The 26,605-nt window shown below is 43.0% G+C and overlaps 1 protein-coding gene across 1 annotated transcript in view; it reads left to right on the forward strand.

Moving 5' to 3' along the window:
• Window positions 1-349: 349 nt before the first annotated feature.
• LOC104512638 (disheveled-associated activator of morphogenesis 2-like) overlaps window positions 350-26,605 on the forward strand; it is a gene marked incomplete at both ends in the record, with an annotated part of 36,229 nt that continues 9,973 nt past the window's right edge. Inside the window, 6 exons of the mRNA XM_010155694.1 lie at window positions 350-667; window positions 8,592-8,699; window positions 11,512-11,544; window positions 15,078-15,184; window positions 24,218-24,302; window positions 26,472-26,578. Of these exons, the coding sequence (XP_010153996.1) occupies window positions 350-667; window positions 8,592-8,699; window positions 11,512-11,544; window positions 15,078-15,184; window positions 24,218-24,302; window positions 26,472-26,578 (758 nt within the window). The remainder of the gene's footprint in view (window positions 668-8,591; window positions 8,700-11,511; window positions 11,545-15,077; window positions 15,185-24,217; window positions 24,303-26,471; window positions 26,579-26,605) is intronic.

Consider the following 26,605-nt stretch of genomic DNA (forward strand, 5'->3'; position numbering starts at 1 on the left):
GAGTTCAAAAGTTCATAAGGTTGAACTTTTCTCTTTTTTCATACATAAAGAGAAAATAATACATTTTGGCTTCTTTTACTAGCTTTCTGTTTTTCTGAGCCATTTATTCCTTTCTTCAAGCTCTTCTCCAGAACTTCAAGGGCTTGAAACTTTCTCTTAAATGAAAGCTGAGATTCCTCCCTTTATTGCATGGCTTTGAGTGCAGGAGGCTTTAAAGAAAACATCAAATATTTTGAGACTTATAATAAAATCACATCAGCTGGCAACATGGAGTTATTGTGCCTTTTAATCTGTTTGCTTTCTTTTTCTGTGTTTTTGTTTGTTTGTTTTTGTTGTTGTTGTTTTTCAGCAAGGGGGCAGCATTTCCTTCCCACCCCCACCACCCCCTCCTCCAGGTGGCCCATTGGCTTTGTCCTCTTCTCACATGTCTGAGAATTTGCTGCCGCTGCCACCTCCTCTGCCTTTCTCCAGCTGTCCCCCTCCTCCTGCTCCACCACCTCCTCCAGGAGGACCTCCTCCCCCTCCAGGAGCACCACCTTTCTTCAGCATGGGGATGCCACCCTCTTCAACATCCACCTTCAGCAGCAGTGGCACCGGACTGAAGAAGAAATCTATCCCACAGCCTTCACACCCACTAAAATCCTTCAACTGGGCTAAACTGAGTGAGGTAAGAAATTGCAGTACTCTCAGCAATTAATTTACTTTCTAAATATTAACTCAGTGTTGATTAATGCCCTGAAGTGCGAGATGATGGGAGCGAGTGATACTGTGGCATTCTGTGGGCTGAAGTCAGTGGCAGTCAGTAACTGTGTTGAGGGAGTCTCCCCGGTTCTCCAGCAGTGCAGCATATCTCCTGTGATGAACACGGTGCCGGTTAGATTGAGCCACAGTAGATCTGGACATGCTGGAGGTTAGGCAGGGCTGTAGGGTGACAGAATACATAAGCCAGATCTGGATATCTGTAGGAGTGGTGTGCCAGAGCTGCCCTCACTTGTGTGTCAGGGGTAAGGATGGCCAGAGCCAATGCAGACAAAACATGGTGAGAACCAGCTCCAAAACCAGCTTCTCTACTCTGGCTGGAGTCATCACCAAGGAGAGAAAAGTGGCACGATTCTTCTCACCATTTGTTCATGACCATGAAGGAAGCTGCCCTTCTCTTTGCGTGCTCTGTCTCTTGGCGCTAAAACTTCAAATGGCCAATAAAAACAGAGGACTTGGATTCTTCCTATTGCATTCATTTTCTGCTACCTTGGTTGCCTCTCCTGCCACTCCACTTCTCTCTATTCTTTCTCTCCTTTTTTTTTTTCCCCTCCCCTTCTCTTTAGGTCTTAATATTTTTAAAACTGATTTAGAAAGAAAAAAGTGTCTGTGTTGAGTTTGGATGGCTGCCTAGAAACCCAGGTTCTCTTTTAGACTGAAACTCACCCAGGGCCCAACTCCGGCATTTGAAATGAGTGTCCAGGGACCTCTGGAATGCCACAAGAATTCTCTCTCTCCCTCTCTCCTTTTCTTTAAAATAAAGTGAAGTGAAATATTTGCTGCACCGTCTGTGCTTGTCTGTCAAGGCCACGTGGGGGGTGTGGGAGAGAATGTAAGGACGGGGATTTATTTTCCTTTGCAGAACATGTGACTTAGTGCTCTGAAGAAAAGAAATAATAACTAATATATGTATATATATGAATGTATATGAAAAAGAGAGTCACAGGTGTTTCTGTTTAGTGTACAGTAACTGTACGCTTATCCTGCCCTCTGGTTAGGAGTGAAGGCAGCTGTGCTAATAAAATTGAAGACCTAGGTGGTGAGGTGGGTAAAAGATGCTATTTTGAGGAAGGCAGAATAGTTGGGGAAAGGGGCATAAGAAGGTGGGAGCTCCATTTTGGGGTGTTTGCCACTGTTAGTGTTTTGATCTAGTAAGGTCTCTGCAAAACTGCAGAGGTTTTGATGCAGGTGTCTTGCTTTGTTATTTGGGGTGCACTTTGTTATGGAATTATTTAATTCCACTGACTGCTGGAGGAGGTGATACGTTCTGGCCATCATCATCAGTTAACCTTTCTTTCTGTCCACATGGATATGAATCTTCTGAACATAGTCCTGTTAGGTCAGATGGCCTCATCTTGCTTTTGTTACCACTGTGGGACTTGTGGGTGTTCTCCTGAGCTGTCATAGTAGACACACGTGAACGAAGGCTCAGAACAAGCACACTGGCTGGGAGCAATGTATCTTGAGTTTTTGAGCATGGGAAACTGAGGTCTGGAAGTGTGCGTAGTATTATTGTGGTTTGTGGTAGTGTTTAACATCCAGTTCACATGAATACAAGTTTTCCCCACAAAAACATTTTTAGGGAAAATACATCTGACACTATGCATATGTTTTCCTTTTCTAAAAGTCCAGTCTAGTTAATGAAGAGCATGGACATGTCTGCACCATGCAGCACAGTGATGTGTGGTGACACAGCATTGGAAACAAATCTGTACACACAGTTAAGGCTGCAGCCGCGTCAAATACATTATTCAGCTCTTAGGTATCTCTGAATACTGTTTAGACCATCCTTCTTAAAGCAGTTAGTAATGAGTCTCTCTCCTAAGATTTCTTAAGTGAAGATGGTGCCAGGATGATGCCAACATGAGTGAAGCCTTTCCTGTCCATGCAGCCAGCCTCAAGGGAGTGAGAGAAACCCGACAGAGCCTGAGAGGAGTGTGGACGGGGCTGGCTGAGAGGGATTTGTCTGTGATACACTTTCTCAGTAGTGGAATCACAGCTGTTCTCCCGGGCACTTCATATGACACCTTTCTTCCCAATGCTGATATTGACTTTGGAAGGAAAAGACTGAGCTGTTGGGTGTTAGGAGAATGATCAAATGTATTTAAACTCTTAGCAGTTGACAATAACAGATTGTCCACAGTCCTCATGGGCACCATGAAAAAAGGTTTGAGTGGAAAGTATTTTGTGCTTCTAACAAGGAAAATCCAGCAACCCACTAATTTCCTTTGAAAATTAAAGATTTTGCACTAGCTTTGATGTGAGCTGATGATCAGTGGCGAAGCCATTCAGACGCATGGATGGGCCGAGTTCTGGTGAAGCCCTTCCACACCACAGTTCCATTCATATGGCACTGTAGCGTCGTCTGTGAATTCCATTCATACAGCACACCAGTAGTGCTGGTGCCAAGGATCTCTGCTTCTTAAGAAAAAGATATTGCAATGTAACCACTGTAATGTCCTGGAAAGATTCCTTCCTTTGTTTCTGGACAGCAAGTGGAGTTTGCTCTCCCACTCTGAATTTTACAAAACACCCAGGGTCAAACATGGACCAGACATTTATGGTTAATCCATAAATGGATTGGAAAGACTGGTTTCAAGCACACTGGAAGTATGGATTAATATAATTACCTCTTTAATAAATACAAACATACTGATTAGAAGTTATCAGAGTAAATCAAGTTAACCTTCAGCTGCACTGCTTGTTATCTCATGGCTGGAGAAGCAGCTTCCAATTAGGAGTTAGGCTGGTAATGACTCTAGTCAGTGATCTGAAAGGGACTTTCTTTAGCCAGCCATAAATAGACCTGGGTGAAATTGTCTCAGAGGAAAGGTATTTGTTCTGTATACTACATAGGATTAAAAAAATAATAATGCTATACTCCCCCACCCCAAAAAATAATCACATAAACAGGTGTTCATTGTGACACTAATTAAAAAAAAAAAAAAGGTTCTGTAATGTTACTGATGATTCTGATTTTTGGAACTTTCTTCCCAAAAGCAATCTGAGGGTCATGATGAACAATGACACAGTACTGCTGCCAGAGATTCAAAACTGATGGAAGAATTTCTACAAAATCTCAATGTGAAGCTACTCATAATAGCCTTGGTGGTGCCTAGTCCTACAGTGTGATAAAAGAGCTGTCTCAATTAACAAACATGCCAGAAATACAATTTTTGCTCAAAGTGGATTTTTCTTACACTGAGGAAAGGATCTGATACCAAGAGGGAAATTTGAAAAATGCACTCTGTGCATTTTTGAATACTCCGTATTCAAAATTCATAATGGGATTAGAAATCAAAATTATAAGTTGAATTTTGAATACTCCGTATTCATTTTGAATACTCCGTATTCAAATTCATAATGGGATTAGAAATCAAAATTATAAGTTGCTTCACATTTTGATGCTCACTGTTTTACAAATATTAACATACTAATAAGCAGTATTGCCTGCTCCAGTATTCACAGGACACTCATAGTTTCTATGGTTTCTCTAGACTTGCAGGACAAATGAAAGGCTTTGCCAAGGTACTGTAAGTTTTCACTCATGCTGTGAGGTTGTTGAGGCATGATGGACTTTGGTGGCTTGCAGAGTATCACTGTTTGCCTTTCAGGGTAAATAAAATCATCTGTTAGATGTAGCAGAGGACAGCTTGATATGATTTGTAGCTCCATGAAACACTGTCATTCTCTAATCATGGTAGGTCTCTTGGCAAATTGGGCTTCATTACAAAGGTGGAATGATGTTGTGGTTTAGGCCCAGATGGCACCTAAGCACCACAAAGCCACTCGCTCACTCCTCCCCGATGGGATGGGAGGAGAAAATGTAAGGAAAGGCTCGTGGGTCAAGACAAGGACAGGGAGGGATCACTCACCAGTTATGGACATGGGCAGAACAGGCTCCACTTGGGAGAAAAAAAGTCAATTTAATTAGTTATCAATCAAATCAGAGTAGGACAATGACAGACAAAACCAGATCTTAAAACACCTTCCCCCCATCCCTCCTTTCTGCCTGAGCTCAGCTTTGCTCCCCATTTCTCTACCTCCTCCCCTCCAGCAGTGAGGGGAATGGGGGTTGTGGTCTGTCCATCACATATTGTCTCTGCTGATTCTTCCTCCTCACACTTTGCCCCTGCTCCAGCATGGAGTCCCTCCCACGGGAGACAGTCCTCCACCAACCTCCATGGCATGAGTCCTTCCTACAGTCTGCAGTTATTCACAAACTGCTCCAGCATGGGTCCCTTCTATGGGGAGCAGTCCTTCAGGAGGAGCCTGCTCCAGCACAGCCTTCCCACAAGTCATGGCCTCCTTTGAGCATCCCTCTGCTCCGGCATGGAGCCCTCCCCCGGCTGCAGGGGCATCTTTGCTCCTCCATGACCCTCCATGGCTGCAGGGGCACAGCCTGCCTTCTCACCATGGGCTGATGGGGAACCTCTGCTCCAGGCACCTCCTCCCGCCTTTCTGCACTGACCTGGGTGTCTGCCTGGTTGTCTCTTGCACGTCCCACTACTCTCTTCACTGCAGGTTTTTCACAGCAGGTATTTTCCCCCCTCAAATATGTTATCCCAGCAGTGCTACCACCATCACTGATGGGCTCAGCTGTGGCCAGAGGCAGGTCTGACTTGGAGCCAGGGAGCTTCTAGCAGCTTCTCACGGGAGCCAGCTCTGGTTGCTCCCCCACTACAAAAACCCCACCACACAAACCCAAGACCAGTGACATAACTGCAGCGCTTACAGTGAGGAAATTGTTAAATGCAATGTACCAAAAACTCAGCTTGATGGAGAAAACACCTTGTCAATACTTGTCCTGCTAATAAGACGTTTCCTTTCCTAGTATGTGCTACCACTTTGCTAGGGATTGCTGGGAAATGTAGTTCGTAAGATTTGCTTCTCAAAAGGGGCTGAGACTTTGCAAAGCAGAGGAACCACAGATCTGGGAAGATTTGTATGATGAATGAATAAATAAATAAACACAGGGAGAAAAGCATCTTACAGCTGAAGTGACTTTTTTTTTCCTTTTTTTTTTTTTTAAGGAGAGAGAAAAAAGGAAAGAAGAAATAAAGAATTTACTGTATTTTAAAATTGTTATTTAGGGACCATAAATATTTTTTATGGTGCTGAGGGAATCATTTATCATAGCAACCACATTATGCAAGCCTGTTTCTCTTAAAACACTCAGTCTCTCTGGCTGATGACAAGGAACTATCAGCCAGTTAATCCATAACTGAGTAGCAAGAGCTCAGTGTAGGAAATTATCTGGCAGCAGCATGAAAGTTTTCAAGGGCAGAGCTTAGGGTAGAAATAGAAAGGACAGCCCCAGTGTGTTTTGTGTAACAAAGGTTGTTTATAGGTCTGCCTGCTTCGTTTTTTCTTTGCCTGATTAGCCCATTTGGTTTTTAAGCACTAAAGCTGGGTTGCTGGGGTCAAAGTTCTGTATGTACACACCATTGCAATGGGGGCTGCATTGGAATTTGTCTTTCTACTGCAAGTAGCATACAAACCATCCTGTACAGGACCAGATTAAGACCTGGGTCTTAAAATGAATCTGAATTGAGAATTATTTTCACTTCCTTGGGTTTTTTTTCTGGAAAGTATAGAGAAGAACTACTCTCTGCAATCCCTTTGTAAGTCTCAGATCTGCCCATTTTGGCACCTCTGCAATTCATTCAGACTAGCCTGTTCTGTAGCACGTTTTCAGTGTTCTTGCCATTTGTGGGGAAACTTCACTCCCATGAGTTTTGCAGCTGGACAGGTGGGTGGGCAAGACTCTCATGAGTAGCTGTCTCTTGAGTCACATCCAGCTCTCTGCCAAACAACATACAGCTTTTTGGCATCCTTGGAGCTCTATCCCAGTGATGACTCTGAGGACTGCCTGCTCCTGAAGTCATGTCCACTGGCTACTGTCAAGAAATATTCTTCCACTTCAGTGTTTGATGGGACAATGTGAAACAGTGAGAGACTCGGAGAACTGCTCTGCCATTTAAATACATCCCTCAGGATTTACAATTCAAGGTTTATAAAGCCAGCCTGGAAATTGAATGAGTATGAACACTGCCTGGATGCTTCTGGCTAAGATTGGCAGTAGACTCCAGGGTTAGGATAAAATGAAAATTAACTTTGTTTCCTATTCCTTTGGTTGAGATGAGTCTCCCAAACTCGTTAGTCATGTTTCAGTCACAAGGTCATGTTTTTCCTACTATGGAGAAGAGCCAGGCTGATTCCTAGGAATGATACCATGATATTGGTGAGCCTGTTGAGGGATGGGTGCTGTTCTCCTGTGGTATATGCCCTCACTGTAAATAGCACTGTAGACACCCCTCCCTGCCCTCAGGCACTCACAGGTTGCCACTGGAGGGAGGGTGTTGGTTTTCTTCCACTGTGTCTGCCCTGCCAGGAATTTCCTCCAGAAAACTTCACACTTTTATTTCCCCCTTATTTCATCCTCCCATCAGGTGTTTTTCCTTGCTCCTTGAGCCTTGTGGCTTAGCACATTTCCCTCATTCCTTTGATGATGGTGAATGGGAAGTAGAGCCTGTTCCTAATTAGTTCTGATAATGAAGTGTTAACGCACTTTGCTGTGTAGGTACAAGTCAGGTACTTCAGAGCTGGAGCTTGTGTGAGGTTTTCATTGCTATTGCTTGCTGTTCCTGGCTTTCTCAGCATGAGTGGTTTGCCAGCTCTTCATCTCCTGGGGTTTGCTTAGGTCCCTCTACAATCCCTTCCACCCATTTCCTTTTTCTTTTAATCAACACCTTTGCTATTTTTCCAGTTAATAAAGTGCAGTACATGTACACTTCATTAAATGAACTGAAAGACAGTGTTGTCAGTTATAAAGGGCAAGTTTTCCTTTTCTGAATGGGTAGTTGCCCAAAGCTTGTCCCACACAACGTGCACCTTAAATATCAATGGGATGGAGAAATAGTTCAGTCTTTGTGTCCTCTCTGCCAGCAAGGACACCTGTCCTGAGAATGTCAGCAGGAGATTCCAAGGCTGTCTCCTAGTTTAGGATGTCTGCTGATTAGCTAATTCACATGCTAGAAGAGCTTATTTGGTCCAGGGTTTGTGGACAGCAAAGTTGGAGGAGGAGTGTGTGCCTGTCTCCCTCCATGATAACCATCTGCCGGACAGTTACAATTCCCTGGCATTCAGGATAATGTGTCACATGGATTGTGAACATTTCCAGTTAGGTGGATGATGCTCTTTTAGAGATCTGCATATAGTTTGTGTCAGTCTGAGTCAATAAAGAACTCGTGTAGACAGAGGAGATCATGTAGTAGGAAACAATTAGACTTCAAAGACTCAGAGCCTTAAAAGTAAAATAAAGTCTTAAACTACTTTCACAGGCAGGCAGAATGAAAACCAAACACCCTTTGGGGTTTACAACAGAACCTGGCAAAATTTGCAGAAGGGAAGATGTGTCTGGGGTTTGTCATGCATCAGTACCCTTCCTAAGCTTTTTCCTCATGATGGTAACACTTCTTTCAGTGTGACCACAGTCATTCTGTTAGATAGATGGCCACTCTTGAAAGGAAACACTGTGGGATCATGGCTATTGCTTGAGATGTGGTCTGCTAGTCTTGGAATGTGCCCTTTCATCAGAGGCTTGCTGTGATGAAAAATACAAAATACTTAGTATGTTTAAAAAAAAACCCAAAACACCACTATGTTTTTTTTGCCTTTTACTCTTGAAACAAAGTGTGCCCTCTAAATTGACAGCAGCAGTACACAGGAATATTGCCAGTGAGTGGGAGAGAATGATCTGTCCAAATGGGATTGGATGTTATTAGCTAAAAGTTTTTGCCATCTCATTAAAATATGACCTTTTCTTTCAGGAGAGGATCCATGGCACAATCTGGAATGAGATTGATGATTTAAAAGCGTTCAAGGTGCTGGATCTAGAAGATTTTGAAAAGATGTTCTCCGCCTATCAGAGACACCAGGTAGGGGTGAACTCTTCCACACCTTGTCTTCCTTGAATTTCTGAAGGAGAAAAGAACACATGATGTGGGCCCTTGTCCACCTGCAGGCAGGCTGCATCATTTGCTGCTCTGCCAGTGTTCAAAAACTCACGAGACTAAAAGAAATGGGGAGGTCATGTAGGGCAGAGTTTATCCTCCTGTTACCAACATACTTCATGCTAATGGGCAGCTCTCAGAGACAGCAGCTCCCAACAGGTAATGCTTTATTTGATCTCAGCAGCTGCTGGCTTCCAAAAGCTCTGGAGCTTTGCATTCATGCTTGATATCCATTTTTCTGTTTCTCCTATTCATCCAGAGAAAAAGTCCATAGTTGCCCTTTCACTATGCCAGATGACTGAATTGTCTTTTGCTTTGTCTATTTTTCTTAAACAGTCAACTGACCCAACTGGCTAGGTGACAGAAACTGTCTGAATTACAGATTATAACACAAACAACATACTTAAAAGCAGAAATCTATGAGAATGTCTTTTTTTTTTTCCTCTTTTTTTCTTGGAAAGCAAGTCACCTTCAATCTGTCTATCTCTGCTGAATTAGGTTTAGCAGGAGGGGGATTGTACTTGCACTCCCTGAACTCCCTCAGGTTGCCTTTGCTTTTGGAATGTGTGTGGAGAAATTGAATCTTTTGTACTCTGCAGAACTAGATCATTGCTCTGAAGTTCTAGCAAAAGACACAGACATGATTGCCATAAACATCTTTTATGATTAGGCATTACAGTGATGATGACTACTTCATTGACATCGTGATTAACTTATTCAGTACCTTAAAATTAACAAACAAACCCTTTGTCTTTGGACTTTCCGTCTGTTCCCTTCTCTCTCAGTTTTCTATCTAACCCAATAAACATAATGAATAACTCTTCTGATTTACTAGCTCACAGCCACGTAGATAAACATCCCAAGTTGAACTTGAAGAATGTGAAATTACCCATTGCATGATGAGATTTCATCTCTCATCCTGCTCCTGCAATTAGCTGTTGCTGTTTCAGTGAGTCCCTCTCTTTTTCTGTGAATACCATTACCTGAAACAAGAACCCAGTTCACAGAGGGGAAGAAAGACATGTGAGACTTCATGGATGTTACAAGATTGGACTTAGAGCCTGTGCCAACAGCTTAGCTGTGGTGGTGAGCTCCCAGTTGCCTTGCAAGTAGCCTGACTGTCATCTGTGCCCATGAGTAGCCATGGCAGCATCAAGGTGCCATTCCAATGTCTCAGGTACAAACATCACGGCTTCCTCACTAGAAATGACCTTGCAAAGCCTTGCTTCCTTTGGGCCTCAAAATCCAAAGCCAAAGCTGTCCTGGTTTGCCAACTCTCAGTTAGAATCATAATATTTATGGCTGTGTTACCAATCACAGAAAAGCAGCCTGGCCTATTCAACCGTAAACTAACCCGACCCTTACCCCTGCCCACTGGAATGGAGCCATCATCTCAGTGACCTACATGGGTCCCAGAACAGTTCTCTTCCATCCTCATTAAACACACTTTATGACAGTGGCTCCAGACACTTAGAGTGTCACTTATGTGAGCTACTATTTTTGTGTAGTTAGGTGTATTGATGCCCTTCCAGCTTTCATTGAGGGTTTGGAGTTTTTTTCTCCCTTAATATTCCATTGCTTTATGTGATATGTTCTTTTTCATCCATACTCACTCCAGTATGAACTGAATTCCAATCAACAAGTCCTCATCAATTTTCTTTTTCCTTTTTTTTTTTTTTTTTTAAAGATCAGGCAACCAAAATTTTTTTTGAATCAAAATCTTACAAGAACTTTTCCAGTTGATTCACACTTAGTCTTTTCTCCTCTTTTATTTTTGAAAATACTCCACTCTGGCCAAGTATGTGTTTACCCTGGGTTTGTGACTTTTAAACTTCATCCAAATGTCTGTAAAGAAAAATGTCACCGCAAAGCCCTGCTCTTTTGCATCTGAAATGTTGAATGAGTACAGATAAAGACATTTCTTTCTATGCTGTTATTAACGTGATCTTTTTTTTTCCCAGTTTCATTTACATTAAACAGCTTTTCTTTTTTCTTCATTTTTTTAATGACAGAAGGTCTCTTCTTCTCACTCAAGCCCAGTGTATCATTTTTTGTGACTCTGAGGGAAAGCAGAATTGTCCAGTGTACAGAATGCTGGACCAAGAATCCTTAGGCTTATTTTTTGACCTTACTCCAGTCTTACTGTGTAATACTGACCTTTTGATTCAGTATAGCTGGTGTTTTCCTGGAGTATGGAATATGCTGTGAAATAGTTGGTGTCTGTCACCCCGTAGTGCTGTAAGACTTCTTTGGTAGTTACAGAGTGCTTTCAAAATACTTGGCTATAAGTTGTTAAAGGATATAAGGGGCCTTTGAAACAAATTGTCGCTGATAATGGTAAACTGTGCCAGTGCATCAAGAGAGCAGAACTGACCCTCTAGTTTTAACCTTGGCCGTTCTTTCAGTAAGGCTCAGGTCTAGATTTGTAAAGGTATTTAAGCATTATACTAGTTAATGTTTTAAGACCTAAGAGGTTTATGCTTTGGAGGCTGAATTTATTCCTTTCAGAAAAGACCTAAAACTCTTAGTTTTCCCCAACATCTGCCAATTTAAACTATGCAATGAAATGCTGAAATACCTTTGAATCATCTGGGCCAGTATTACTTGCTAAGCAGTTTATTCTCTTAGAAAACAGCGTGTGTCTATATTCGGCTGCCTCGTTAAACTTGTTGTCTTTCTCTGTACCTAATTTTTGGCCTGTTTCCTTCTTTGTTGCTTGTGGCTGCTGCCTGCGTAGGACCTGCTAACTAACCCTTCCTCCTGTAAGCAGGTGAGTATCATTGTCTGCCTCCTGATCCTCTTACAGTGTGTGAGAAGGTGAATTCCTGCGCCATGCCGTTATGGGGTCATGACTTATCTCATGCTACTCTTCATGTGCCCTTGCACCTCTACTTTCTAGCTGGGGAAGGTGGTACTTAAAAGTCCTTATTTGTATTAGCTCTGTGATAGGAATTAGTTCCTGTTCTTTCACTTAGCTATAACCTCACTGTGGTTTCTGCTGGTGTCTGTAGTCCCCTTTTTGATGATCCTGAGGAAAAAGACTGTGGACAAAGTAGAATGGGAATGTGAACTCTCCCTTAACCAAAGTAACAGTGTCTCTAGTGGAGAACAAAAGGGGCTCTCAGGGAGCCTTTGCTCCCACAGTTCTCATCTGCGGTCCATCTGCTTTGGACAGTACCAAAGTCTCCAGATGTATTCGCTAACCACAGACTTTCTGATAACGAAAATCTTTCTTTCTGTAGAACTGGAAGGCACTTTGGTTGGGCTGAAGGATTTGTGCCAGCTGAGGAGCAGAAGGGGTAGACTGGAGGAAAGCCTTCTTCATTTCAAACTGCTGAAACCCTCAGAAAGTTCAGTGAAAGACTGAAGTGGTGCTTAGATGAGGCAGAGATATCAGACTGCTCGTATGTCTTCAAACAGGCTACCTCTCAATTTATTAATCATCTTAAGTAAAATTCTTGGCAACACTTTTGGGAAGAGCCCTACTCTCAGAAGAGGGTTGTTCACATGTCATCACAAGTGTCTCCGGTGGCTTCAGAAGACAGTAGTCTCCACCATGAATGCTCAGGGAACTGTATGTGGAAAGTCTGGTCAGGACCTCTGCCACAGGGTCAGGCTAATACATGGCTCTGGGCCATTTACTGGCTTTCATCTTGGCAATGCGCGCCATGAAAGAAGTAAATACGGTAGAAATAGTTCCCTAAAGTATTGATAATTACTGGAACCTAGGGTGCAGCCATGGTACCAGACCACAAGTTCTGCAGCTAAACAAAATAAAACTGTATTTGAAACAGGGCAGCAATATGATGAACACATTCTGCATGTCTAGTTATCCCAGCACTGAAATTTTAGTTAATTTTTTGAATTTGCAGTTAAAACCTCGAATCTGAAATACTTGAAGCACATATTATGTTATCCCAGATGGAAAGTTGGTAAAGAATGATGGGGTAAAACTTTAGGGATTTTGTCTGTCAGGCTGACAACAGTTCCAACTACTCTTGCTTTGTGTGCTTGGTCTGTCTCACAAAAGCTGGTCACTACTGCCCCCTTGCTCCTCTTGTGCCGTGTCTAAGAAAATGCAGGTAGTCCACATGCAATCTGTTTTCCTTTGGCTGAACTGGCAATCTGGCTTCAGTAAAACCTGAGGCTTCATCTGCTTTTGCTTACACACAACTCCAAGTATCTATAAATATCTCTCTCCTCAATATGAGTTGTCGAGAATATATTTTCAGATGAGACTAGCCCACTCCTTATGACCAGGGATTGGGCCATGTCTGAATGGTTCAAGTTATTCATCAGTGTTCAGCCTTGTGGGTTGGGGAAATGGAAATGCCATGGAGGACTATTATACCAACCCCTGCAGGCTACACAGCTTTAGTGAAAGCCATCTAAACCCTCACTCCACATACACAGCCAAATCCTGAAACAATTTGATTCTTTTCCTTGGTACGGGTGCTGGTTAACACTAACCAGGTGTTTTTGTCTGCAAACACTGACTAGTGAGGGACAGTGAAGCTTTTGAACCAAGACCACAGATCAGCGAGGACCTTTCTGACCTTCAACCACTGCCTACCTCCCCATTCCCCTGACTTCCTCCCAACAAAATGAGGAGACTCAGGAAAACTTCTCTATATGCCAGTTTATACTGGAGGTGCCCTGCTTTTTTGTTTTGTTAGTTGCTCTCTCACAAATAATAAGCTTGCCCAATGTCCATGTTTTCCCTTTTTGGAAACACTATTTGAATTATCAAGTAAAGTTGCCTTTTTTTTTTTTTTTCCCTGCCAAGCTAGCCACTTTGGGCACATCCAGCAGAATGATTGTGTGCATGTCTTCAGCTGGTGCATTGTACCTGCTTAGAGATGCCACTTGGTATCAGTCGTGGCTCACTGCAGCACATTTGGATGTGGTTGTACAAATCCCTTGTGTATCCAGGAGCAACACAGGCTCATTTTAGCTGATTGTACCAAGAACTCAAATGGCAACTAGTAATATGATTTCTATGATTTACATTCTACTCTCAAATATTTGGGCGTCAAAATCTCTTGGAGTGGGTTAGCCATGCTGATATAAGTAAGCCCTGAGCTGCAGAACTCTGAGTCCTGGGAGTGAATCCTGGGAAGCAGAATGCTTGCCATGATCTTTCCCTCGGTATCTGCTGTTGACCACTCTCACAGACAGGATACTGGCGCAGATGGACCTTTTGATCTGACTCTGCCTGCTTGCTGTCAGAGAAAGAAGGAAGTCATGTTGCTAATTTGATGAGTGTATTCAAAGCTAGATTATCTTGGTAAATCTCAAAATCTCAAGGCATGATAAGATGGATATCACGGAAAGGTGTTTTGAAGAGGTTCCAGCAGTAGTTAGCTGGGAAAATAAAAACTGTTCTGTTTCTAGTTCCCTCTTCTCTCTTGGTAACTAGAGAACTATTTTTGAGGATTAACACCTTTTATCATTACTTCTATTTCCCTTTAAGGAATGGTCTTAAAGAGACTCAAAGTAACTACAGAAAGCCAGTCTCTGAAAGTTAAAGTCCCATGATTCTGGTATGTAGGCAGGACAAAAAGACAGAGACTTCTGGATGGCCAGACTGGGTTTGCAGATAGTTTCTCTCTGGGTGCTGTGACATGTATTTTGGACAAGGATTTTCCAGGTTTTTTCCAGGTGATGAGTTTGGCAATAGGGTTATACAGAAAACTTTGAAACAGGGCGGTTTCTGTATGATTAAAGGTATTAATTTAAAAAAGAGAGGCTGTTCTAGATACAGATGTTGACCATTTAGTAAGACACATTTGGTAAGATAAATACTTGCCCTACTGTTTGCATCTCTCATATAATATGGATTGGACTGGTCCAGGGGCAGCCTTAAGAGATGACGGAAGGATTTTTTCCTAATTGTGCTGCAGCCTTTCAAGAATGCTGTGTAACCTCTGCAAGAGGCATCTGCTGAAGGATATCCTGTGACACCAGTGGGCTTTACCATAATGTGCCTGATTTTCCTGTCATGCCAGTTTTGCACATTAACATAATAACACAACTGTTGGTAGAGTCAGTCCAATAGGTCAGAATCAAGTCCAGTATTTGGAAGCAAAGATGATCTCATAGGTGGTACTGAATGACTTCTGTTTGTCTAGTATTACAGTATTTACCTACATGTCTTCTGCCCTTCTTGCCTCCTTTTTTCTCCCTGTGGGTGGATTTTCCCAGTTTGGGATAGGTTTTGATCCTTATACTTGACTAAGTCTAGCAGTCTTGGGTAAGAACCATAATACTGATTGTCTTCCCTCCCTTTTAAATTATCTGCAGAAAGAGATGGGTTCAACAGAAGACCTTTACCTCTCCACACGAAAAGTGAAAGAGCTCTCTGTGATTGATGGTCGGAGAGCCCAGAATTGTGTCATCCTCCTTTCCAAGTAAGTATGCTAAGCCTTAGCTCACAGGGTATGCCATGGTCTGTGTAGAGGGAAGAGGGGATGGAATTAAACAAATGGACATGTTTCTTTTCCCAGCTATACCTGCTGTCTAATACTGCAGAGCTTCAGAGAAACCTCTCTTGCAGTGCCATAAAAGTTCGTCTCTCTGAAGCATTAGCTCACTTAATGAACATATGTATGCACACATTTTGTGTATCACACACCAGGATATGACTCATCACCAGAATACTATCGATACTCACAGGTAGATGAGAGCAGCTCATTGGCAGTGCTTGAACTTCACTCTAAGTGATGTGTCCCCCTGTGCTCTGTGTGTGTCATTTGTCTCTGTTCTGTATGTTTCTTTCTAAATGTTGCGCGGAGCATCTCCCTGAAATACAGCAGAGCTCAGACTGATGTTCATCTTTGTAATTTTGACTCTTGGTGAGAAGAGAGGTAAATGTAAGAAGATATATTCAATAACTAGGTCTTGTATTTGTAAATTAGGTTTTGGAAGCTGGGAGTTCCATTTGCATGGTCCTGCAATGACTAATGCCTTCAAATGCTGTGACAGCAGAGCACTCTATGTGCTTTTATGGTCTTTCTACCAACATGAGTGCTGGGCTGGATGTCTATCACTAAATATCAAATTTGTGCAGCCACTGATGCACCCCAGAAAGTTGCCTTTCCTACCAGAGGAGGGACAGCAAGGCTGGAGACAGGACCTGGGAAAGCTGTGGCAGTACTGACCAATAAAACTGTTTCACCGATCAAAAGAAATACGGGTTCCTATGGATGTGATTGCTTGTAGGCACTAGCAAGCTAACAGTTAAAAGCAGAGTTGCAGCCAGACCACCAGGACTGGAGTGAGTTCTTTCCATTGCTCAGTGAAACCCATGGAGGCTCTCATTATGCTACTTAGGTGGCATTAGCCTGCGTGTCAGCAGGACCCCCACCACTCAAACCAGTGATGAGAGAAGGCTTACATTTCGCCCTCTGCAGCAGTTGCCAACCCATGTCTTTGCTGGTGTTGGCAGCTGACTGCAGGCTGTGGCAGAGGAATGGGGAGGCATAGGGACAACAGGATTTTCATGCTGTTTGACAGACCTGCTGAAGTGTGTCTGGGGTTCAGATTAACTCATATAAGCAGGTGGAACATTTCCTAGAAGTGGTAACATAATGTGTGCAGGTGGCAGGGCTGAGAAAGGTCCAGGAAGCTGGGCTGTGACTTGGTATGACATTAGATATTTATTTGTAAAAATCTTCTATGACCAAAACAAAGCAGCGTGGATGGCAGCAGTCATGTTTTTTGCCATTCACCTCTTCTGCTATGCAAGGCTGACCCATTGTTACCTGAGAGGAATCCTCTCTAAACAGTTAGGGGAAGAAAGGACAGTCTCTGTGGTTTCTCTTCAAGTCTGTTGCCTGCAGCAAAGTGGCGTTCAAGCGTGTACCTTGCACTTCGGGGTGCACAGCGTGTGATTGCTCCAGGTATGCCATGAGGCCAGTCACCTCAAGCTGCTAGTCTGGGCTCAAACCAGAAGTCAAAAGCTGTGTTTTGTGACTGGCAACTTCTCCACTAGGAATATCCTGGTCTTACTGTTAGCAGACCTCACAGGGATGATAGAGATTCAGAGAATGAGCTTGCTGTCCGAAAGGAGACTGCCAGTTTGCACTTTGCCCTCTGGGGGGGGACTTTTTACAAGGGCCTGTAGTGACAGGACGAGCGGTAATGGGTTTAAATTGAAAGTGGGGAGGTTTAGATTGGATATCAGGAAGAAGTTCTTCATGGAGAGGGTGGTGAGGCACTGGAACAGGTTGCCCAGAGAAGCTGTGGATGCCCCATCCCTGGAAGTGTTCAAGACCAGGCTGGATGAGGCTTTGAGCAACCTGGTCTAGTGGGAGGTGTCCCTGCCCATGGCAGGGGGGTTGGAACTAGATGATCTTTAAGGTCCCTTGCAACCCAAACCATTCTGTGATTCTGTGGTTCTCTTAACTTCGCTGTGCTGCACTTTGGGAAACACCAGTCACCAGGGCTGTCACTGGCTTAGACTATTTAATGTTTGTAACAGATCATGTTACATCCAGGATAACAGAAATACTTTACAGCTTGGCCCAGAATTGCTGTTCTACCACAAACTTTGCTTTTAAATGCAACTAGAAGTGCAAAAATCTTTGGGAAATAAAATGGCACCTCTACATTCATGCCTTTTGTTGCTCTTCGTGCTTATAAGGGTCTATTATTAAAGACAGCAACTGGGAGGATTGGCTGCAGACAATAATTGAAAGGGTTTTATGACTCCTTTGCAGTTTTATTAATTACCTGACTTCTTCCTCCTTTAGTTTAAACCCTGAAGGAGAGACACCTCCAGCCAAATCACCTCTGGCTGCCTCCATGCCTTTGCTGCTCCTGCAGCACACCTTACACGTGTGCATGTGGGTGTGCACACATGCACAGTGAGAGGGGATTTAAAACTGGTGACAAACAAAGAGAGTTTGTGCAACCCTGAGCTGCACCCCCAGCTTTCAGGTTGCCACAGTATCTGCCAACAGCTGTTTCCAATTGACTCTTACTGTGCATATATCCCTGTAGTTTATTCCCCCTTTGTTTACACTAAACTGTCGTGTCCTTTAAAGTAAAATAGCGGCATGGGTTGGGTTTTCCTTCCCTCCACTACTCAAATGTTTTTGTTTTACTAACACTGTGTTAGAAGGGGTCAGGCAGAGCTCATATTTCATATGGTCCAACAAGCCAAAACCTAGCTAGAGTGAGAAGTGGATGTCTCTCGCTTTCTTTTTCAGAGAGACTGAAGTATGGTAGACTGAAAAGAGGAAAATTGAATTGCTAGCTGATATTTGCTGATAGTTAACAGATTTGTAAGCCATCCTCCCCATTCTCATCTCTATTTTCATTTTTTAACAAAAAGCTCTATTTCAATTCCTTGATAGCAGCATCTCTCACTTTTCCTGCAGTAAAAGAATGTAATTGTCCTTGTTTAAAGGAGTCTGATGAATCCACATCAAAGTTCTGTACCATAGGCCAACTGTAAAGGCTTGAATAGGCACAAGATCACTTTATCTCACAGTATTTCCAGTAGGCCATAATTCAACCAGGACATGGAACCATCTGCCTGTGGTGCGTCCAGGCGCCCACCAGCTTCAAATCTGGCTTTCTTAATGGTGTTTCCAACATACAGTTATTTCTGTCACACTGGAAATCTGCTATCCCTCATGAATTTCCTGATGTCTTCACTTTCTACCAGGCTGGAGATTTACAGTCAGCCTTGTGTGGTCTGGAAGAGTCATCCCAGATCCCTGAATTTTCCTGCTTTCACCTAGCAGCTGGAAATTTCTCTGATCTCCATCACCAGTATGGCTTCTCTCTGCCTCCATTACTTTAGTAACAGCTGGTATTTTCACTGCTCTATTGTTTTTGTTGTACCATATATTTAAAGGTTCCTTGTAGAACATGCCTGAGACATGTGTCTCTTACTGTCTTGCACTATGAATGCTCCAGAGAGGTCCAGTTCTATGAGACTGCTCAAAAGAAGGCTGAACATATACTTACGGAACTTTTTTGTGCAAATTATTTTGCATGAGTTCCAGCAAAATGATTGTGTCAGTGTTGTTCTGAGGCATGTTTGTTATTCCTGTGGCCCAGCTAGTCAGCAGTAACCCTCTCAAAAGGCTGGAAACAGTAGGAGTGCTAGAAAAATGTCATAAAACCAGCAGTAGCAGAAGGCAGAATCTGACTACACAAAAATAGTTTTAAATGTGAATATGACAGTAGATAGGTACTAACAGGCAGCATTACCAAATGGTTGTGGCTTTCATGATTGTCAGTTCAAATATCTATTAATAAGGAGAAGGGGCTTGTGGAGGATTTCCAACCAGAATACTAAAGAGACCAATTATTTTTCTCACATAGCTGTGCCTCCTCAGTGCTTCTAAACCCTTTCAGTTCAGACATTAAGAGGACCATTCAGCCAATGTCAGTCTCTGTGTACTGCCTCTGCTGTGCCCCCAGTCCCCGTGTGCCTTTCTGCCATGTGACTATACAGTGTTCACCATTATTTCAAGGTAGATTCCCAGCAGCATGATATTTTGGGTTACAGATCATACCTTTATACAGAAGCAGGTCATTGGACTCATCAGTTCAGTCCCTCACTGTGCTGTCTTGAAAAATACTAGGCAATAGACAGTGCTTCCTGGGTTCCTGGAGCCATACTCTGTTTTGAAGTTAAGGTCCACAATAAATGGCTTTACCTGCTCTTCTGAGTATGATAAACCCCAAGGTTAAACTGAGCACATCACTCAGTGCCATCCTGTCTTAGATCACAACTAAGAACCTGTAGGTAGGGTTGTGATAAAAGATGAACCACTGCCTCATCATATGTCACTGTAATTTGGGGATTCCCAAGTTTGGCCCTGCTTTGCTCTGCTTCACTCAGAAAGATGGCCATCCCCAGGTCCTTCTTGGTAGGAAGTTGGATGCAAAGTAGCGTGGTGAGCTACTTTTCATGAGCCTTTGCTGAAGGAGGAAAAGAAAAGCCTGTTTCTTTATGCACTTGGCAGAACAATTTCACAGTGAAGTGCTGAAAAGCACTGATGGAATCTTTCCCAATATGTTGATATACTGGTGTACGATGTACCTGGTAAAATGTCCCAACTGTTGTTCCCAAAAGATTAAGGCACTGTCGTCTTCACTGATGAATTGTCAGCTGAGACAAAAGGATGTGAAAAGAGCGGCTGCATCTTTCTGTCTTCTGGCTGAATGTGCAGTTAGACCAGACTGACTCTTGAATGCTGCTTCCGAGAGCAGGGAAACATCTCTTTTTCCTGCCTTTATGGGGTAGTGACAATGAGTATTCCCAAAATGTAGTTACTTAACAGCCTGCAGCCTGGCAGTTGTACAGAGCCTTAGGAGAGTTCAGGAGTTGGGGAAAGCTTATGTGCCAGTCACAGAGTTTGGGAGTGAAGTGACTCACAGCCTGTGTGAAATGAGTTGTGTAGATGGAGAAGTCTGCAATCAGTAACAGCTAAGATTTGGGTGAGCTATACAAGCTGGCCTTAGGATGCATCCAAGTATCAATCAGTGCCTCTCATTGCCACAGCTACTACTACCAGCATCTTTTGGAAGCACAGTGGTTCCATCCAGCCTGAAGCAGAAAATGGCCGTGATATATGATAATCAGTCCTTGTCTCAAAGATAGGAGGAGTGGAATTGCAGTCCCTATAGTATGGGAGTCTAATGTAGCTGCAACAAAACGCCACGTTTTCTGGTAGTAGGCAAGCTTGTTTCTTTCTCAAAAGCTGAGCAAGATCCAAGGAACAAGCCCATGAAGTAACTCACTTTTTCCTCGGGGGGGAGACAGTTAATGAGTGACAAGTATTCTGCTTTGATCCATAGGAGAGAGGAATGAAAAGGGGGGGAGGGTACAGTGAGTTAAATCAGTGGATATATTTAAGGAGGAAAAATGAGGGAGCATTGGATGTCTGTAAGGGAAGTTGATGTAAAACTGCAACATGTCTCCCAGGCATGTCCAGAGTCAGGCTGCCAGCTTTCTCCAAGAGGACGAAACAATAAACCACTTGATGTCTGCAAGTGAAGCTGGTGTTAAATCAGCCGAGGTGTCCTGGGGAGATTAGTGATGAATTACTCTGCAGAGTCAATAGAGATTATTTATGAAGCCAGAGGGGATAGAGGGAGGCAGGCTAAGTACCATATCAGAAGTTATTTGGTACTTGTTGAGCTTTAACATTGCTTGAAGATGACTCAAGCAGTTGGACTTCCATATGCTGCCACCAGATGTATGGGTGAGGGAAAAAGGAGCGAGTATTCTCATTAAAGATCCTTCTCCTTCCTCATCTGACCAGCCTCAGGCTGCTGTTAAACAAAACCCATCAATATCTGCTCTATGAAGGAATGTGCTGCAGCTGAGGAAGGGGGCACTGTGTTTCCTTCTGGTCCCATTTACTTCCTGAGTTGTGATCAGGAGCCATGATTTGGTGAAGCCAAGGCAGAGAGAATACAGCTTGAATCATATGCTGTTCCGAATTGAGTTGTCTCCAGCAGCTGGAGGAAGAGGGCCTGGATCTGCAAAGCTTGTGAGGAAGTCATTGCAGACTTTCCAATAGATAATGAGATGTAATTTCTGTAGTGTAAATTTTTGGGCCGTAATTCCACTTTAATTTGTTGTCTGTCCCATATGAGTTTTAGGCTCTGAGGGATGCCTCTATTCAGTTCTAAATGGAAAGTTTCTACACATCTGCTTTAGGTCCCTCTTTAATCAGTTCACCTGTTTCTGTTTAAAAGCAGCACATCTGTTTCCCATTACTGCTGGCCATCTTTAAGATCTACTGCATGGCTGGGCATGAGTTTTGAAAATACAAGAATCACTTGATTAACAATTCTTTGGCCAGTTATTCAGCCAGTTAAGTAGGAAGATCCCTGTTTTGTGCTGTTGATGCTTACAGCTCTTGAAATGGTCCTGCCCCAGAAGAGGAACAAACCCACTTTGGAAGAGTGAGATTGTTTTGCCATAAATCCTTCTGTCCTTGTAATTGGATTGGTAATAATCTAGGATGCACACCTGCAGGCACCGTGACCCCGTTACAGGCCTGTGAGTGACTAAGTTAAATTGCTTCTCATCAGGGGGCTGGCATGCTTTCTGTTTCTCTCTACTGTGGGCTAAATGGTTCAAGCCAGATGTTTTTCTGCTGATGGCAGGGCACAGAATCATCCAAGAAATCCAAGTGTTTGTATAACTGTCTGTCCTTGGGGCTCTCAATTATTTTTGAACAGAAGATGTTTTGAAGTGTATTTAGTGCTGATGAATGGCAGCAAACAGAGGAGCTTGGAGTCTGAAGTCCTCAGGCTCCTGGACAGAACAGCAAGATCAGCAATAACATGCGCTCTACCTTCGGTTGTGTTGACGTACCTCAAACCTGTCTGCTTGGTCCTGTTTACTGCATCCCCAAGCACATGCAGAGGGTCTTGCACTCTGTAATGGAGCAGTCAGTGTAGTAATTGCTCGAGTTACGTGCATGGAAAAAACATGAAACCTGCCCTCATTCTGTTTTATCTTCAGTGAAAGGAGCAAGAAAGCCCCCCAACCTTGGTGTTCATCGGTTGCGTCCGCTCTGACATACCGTGTGCCTGTGTCACAAGGCATAGCTGATCCACGGACTCCAGAATCTGGAAAATGTAAAGGTCCTCTCTAAAGGGAAAATAACCAACAAAATGTAGCACTTCAAAAACTGCAGGCACCAAATTGTCTGAGCATGTGTGTATGTGTCTTCTAGAAGCCAGACCCACACCCAGCGATGTGGTTCTCGGCCCTCCTGAGCTCACAAGGTTTGATCAGTTCAGGGTCACACAACCATGGACTTTACAGTTCACGATTATTAAAGCCAAAAGAAACCCTTCAGTTTTCTGATTGAGACTGTAGAGCTTTATGCAGAATCCCATGTACTGAGGTTTGTTGTTTTCATCCCAAGTCAAACTGATGACCTAAAGTAAAGGGTTTCCAGCCTTTTTATTGTAGAAGTTCTAATCCTTCTGTCTCATCCAAGCGTGGGCCAATTATATAGCTTTTCTGGAAATTCAGTGGCTGTATCTTACTTAGCTGGTATCAGTTTGGCCCCTGTGTCAAAAGTAGACAGGATGACCAGCTAGGAACAGAGTGAGAGCAACTAGTTCAGAGGCGTAATATTTAAAAACTTTTGAATGTCTGCTGATTCATATTTTAGTTTCCAGCTGTTGGTTATATTGGGCAATATTAAAATGTTTTAAGTTTCTTAGATTTAGTAATATTTCCTGTCTGTAAAAATAAAGCTCTTTGCTTTTACCTAGTTCCAAAAATATGATTCGATCCAAATGGCAATAGCAATGTGAAATTTCAACATGGAATTTCTTAGCATGGAAGACAAAAACATTCTGCCTCATGCATCAGCCTGTCTCTCATTTATATTTGCATTTTCTCTTTCTGCCATTAATTGATTATATTGATTGTAGAAAGTCCATGGAGACTGCAGACTTCACTCCTCAAATATATCTTTTCACACTTTCCTGTTTCAGCCCCAAAATGGAGATTTTCATGTGGATAGCCTTTCCTTTATGGTTCATTTGGTCCTCCCCTACTCTCTTGAAGTGACTGATGGGGGTGTCATGGGTAGGGGGTGGTGGGGTAGAATTTGTCACTTGCACATTTGTTTGTTGACATCTGTGCTGAGAACATCAAATTCATTTCATGTAATCTGTCAGAGCGCCTCTCAATAATCACAAATTTTGGCCGCTTCTGGTCTGCCCTGGGTGTCAAGTGGAGACCTTGAGGGTTTTTTTCTAATTGGTTCTGTCTTCTGGTGTAACTGATGACCCCCACTCATTGCGCACAGATGAATGGAAGTAGGTGGGGAGGAGACTGTTATTTTAATACCTCAGATAATATTACTTAGCTCCTGTTTTCAGAGCTTGTTTCATATTGGATATGAAACATGGATCTGTAGAAGCAGTCAATTCCTTCTTCAGCTGTGACTGCTGACTGAGTGAACTTACCTAGCACAACCAGTCTTCTTACAAGAAACCCTTTTCTCAGGGAAAGACCAGTCCCATTGCATGTTACTCTGTGAGATCCTTTAATACACACAAGCAGAAGTGTAACGTGGGCTTACAGTTACAAGTCACATGGATTTGAGGGGGTTTACTATAGCAAAAGAACTTAATGAGGGAGGTATTGGGTGTGGTGGAAGTTGGAAGCACTTTTGATCTATGAGGCCCTGATTATTCTTAATCACCATCTAATTTTTGAGGTGTGTGATTAGCTGAAAAGTATAAAAATATATGATCTAGAAAATCTCTGCCTTTGGAACTGATTCATTCAACTTAATGAATACTCTAGAATAGCAGCTTCATAGTGGCGCTTCCCATGGTAATTTTGTGCCTTTTCAGTGCAGTTTTTCAGGCTTCCTACTTTCTAAACTGTCAATCATTTAAGCTTTGCACTAATGGTACAATGTTGATACTGTTGAAAGGCTGAAGCTGTCTAATGAAGAAATCAGACAAGCAATCTTGAAGATGGATGAACAAGAAGACCTAGCAAAAGATATGCTTGAGCAGGTGAGAAAGATTACAGTCAGATATATCTTAAGTCCTTCACTGCCTTATTTTTTCACCTAAAATAAGTGGATATATCTACATGCTCTGCTGGTATGTCTGCAGATCTGAACGAGGCCCTATCCTGTCAGCAGAGCTGCACATGAGAGCGTGAGAAAAGTATTTTTCCCATTGTTGTCAAATACACCTTCCTCATGAAACTCTATTGGTATCAGGTTGATTTCATAACAGTTTACTCTTCTTGATGCAAAATATGCATGATGACAGTTGGTGTGAGGCTTCCTTTCTGTTATGGTTTAAGCCCAGCTGGCAACAAAGCACCACACAGCTACTCTCTCACTCCCACTGTGGTAGGATGGGGGAGAGAATCAGAAGAATAAAAGTGAGAAGTGGGTTAAGATAAAAAACGTTTAATAGGTAAAGCAAAAGCTGCGCACACAAGCAGAGTAAAACAGGAATTCATTCTCCACTTCCCATCATCAGGCAGGTGTTCAGCCAGCTCCAGGGAAGCAGGGCTCCATCATGTGTAACGGTTATTTGTGAAGACAAACACTATAGCTCTGGACATTCCCCCCCCCTTTGTCCTTCTTCCCCTAGCTTTATATGCTGAGCATGACGTTATATGGTATGGAATATCCCACAGCTGTCCCTGCTGTGTCCCCTTCCAGTTTCTTGTGCACCCCCAGCCCACTCACGGGTGGGGTAGAGTGGGAGGCAGAAAAGACCCTGACTCTGTGTAAGCACTGCTTAGCAATAACTAAAACATCCCTGTGTTATCAACACTGTTTCCAGTACAAATACAAAACGCAGCCCGGTACCAGCTACTGCAAAGGAAATTAACCCTGTCCCATCCAAAACCAGCTCACTTTCATGTCCTCTCTTCTCACCTGTGACATTCCCATATTTTTTCTTCTCTCTTATTTATACTGCTGATTATTTTTTGTGGTTGTTCTTTTTCTTATTATTTCCCTTTTCTTTTTCTTAATCTCCCTTCTCTGCCTGTAGCTTTTCCATTGGGAAATGACATGAACCAGGACATGTAGGTCAGTGGTTAAAGCTGGGACTAGAAGGGATCTTGCGTTCTAGTGGGAATGGTTAGAAGGGGAGTCAGGGACTTCCTGTCCCCTGTGGTTGGTTCACTGCATAGCTTGTGAGGAAAATACCAAACAATTAAACCACCATTGGCAATGTCCCCATTTATAGAGGGCGAAACATGAGGCTTTGAGCAAAGGTGCTTATGGTAAAGTTCCTTAGGAGTGTGCAAAATGTTACAATTCTGAACTGCCTGGCAAATGTGATTCCTTCTTTGTGTCCAGTCACAGTATTTAATCGTGTACAAAAATCTTTTCTATTTTGGAAATTTATAGCCTATTTATCATGTTATCTGAATGCTCACAGCTCCTCTAGCAGCCACTGCAAGTTTCTGATGCTCCACACGTTTGAATACTGCATTTTTGAGGAGTGGGATAAAATATTAAAAAGTAGTAAAAAGCAAAGCGATGGATATGCCTTGTGAGCAGTTTTTGTGGGTGTGCGCTGTGGCTGTGTGCATGGCAACATTTATAGCCATACTAAAGCACAACTACTACCAGTAAGTCAAAAATGTGTCAAAGTATGAGCTTTTAAGGTCATCATATGAATAGCAGCCAGTGTCAGGCACAGATCCAGTCACTTGGTTATTGTTTATTGTTTCAGCAGAGTAGGGCAGACCCAAGAGAGATAGATGAGGCTTTGTGTGTACTCTAGGATAGGCACGATGGGTACTTCACACTGAGTGGGACACATCCTGCTCTTGTTTGCACCAATCTAAACTCCAAGTAATGCTGTGGGAATCAAAGTTCTCTCTGTACTTCCCCTTGGGTAGGTTGCAGTAGCACTTGGCCTTTAGGATTTAGAAATGGGAAATTCCCCCTAGAATTAAAAATTAATCTAATGGGGTCAGTGAGGGATAAAGACAGAACAGCAAGCAAAGGTTTAAAAGTCAGTTTTGTAGCCACAGCTGCACTTTCTGAATTTACAGTCATGTGGCTGAGTCGCTGTAATGCTTCCCTGTGGTAGCAGAGAAATCTGAGGGCCCTCTCTCTCCACCAGGGTTTGTTTGTGCCTCTCTGTCCCTCTCTCCTTTTCGCTGGATCTCTCACCTCAGTGTTTGGTTTGTGTCTGCCACTCTAGCTGCTGAAGTTCGTTCCCGAGAAGAGCGATACTGACCTGTTGGAGGAGCATAAACACGAAATCGAGCGCATGGCCCGGGCGGACCGTTTTCTCTTCGAAATGAGCAGGTCTGTTTGGTACATTATGGGAAAGTG

The sequence above is a fragment of the Eurypyga helias genome, unplaced genomic scaffold (genome assembly GCF_000690775.1).
Source record: "Eurypyga helias isolate BGI_N326 unplaced genomic scaffold, ASM69077v1 scaffold12627, whole genome shotgun sequence".
Taxonomy (NCBI): Eukaryota; Metazoa; Chordata; class Aves; order Eurypygiformes; family Eurypygidae; genus Eurypyga; species Eurypyga helias.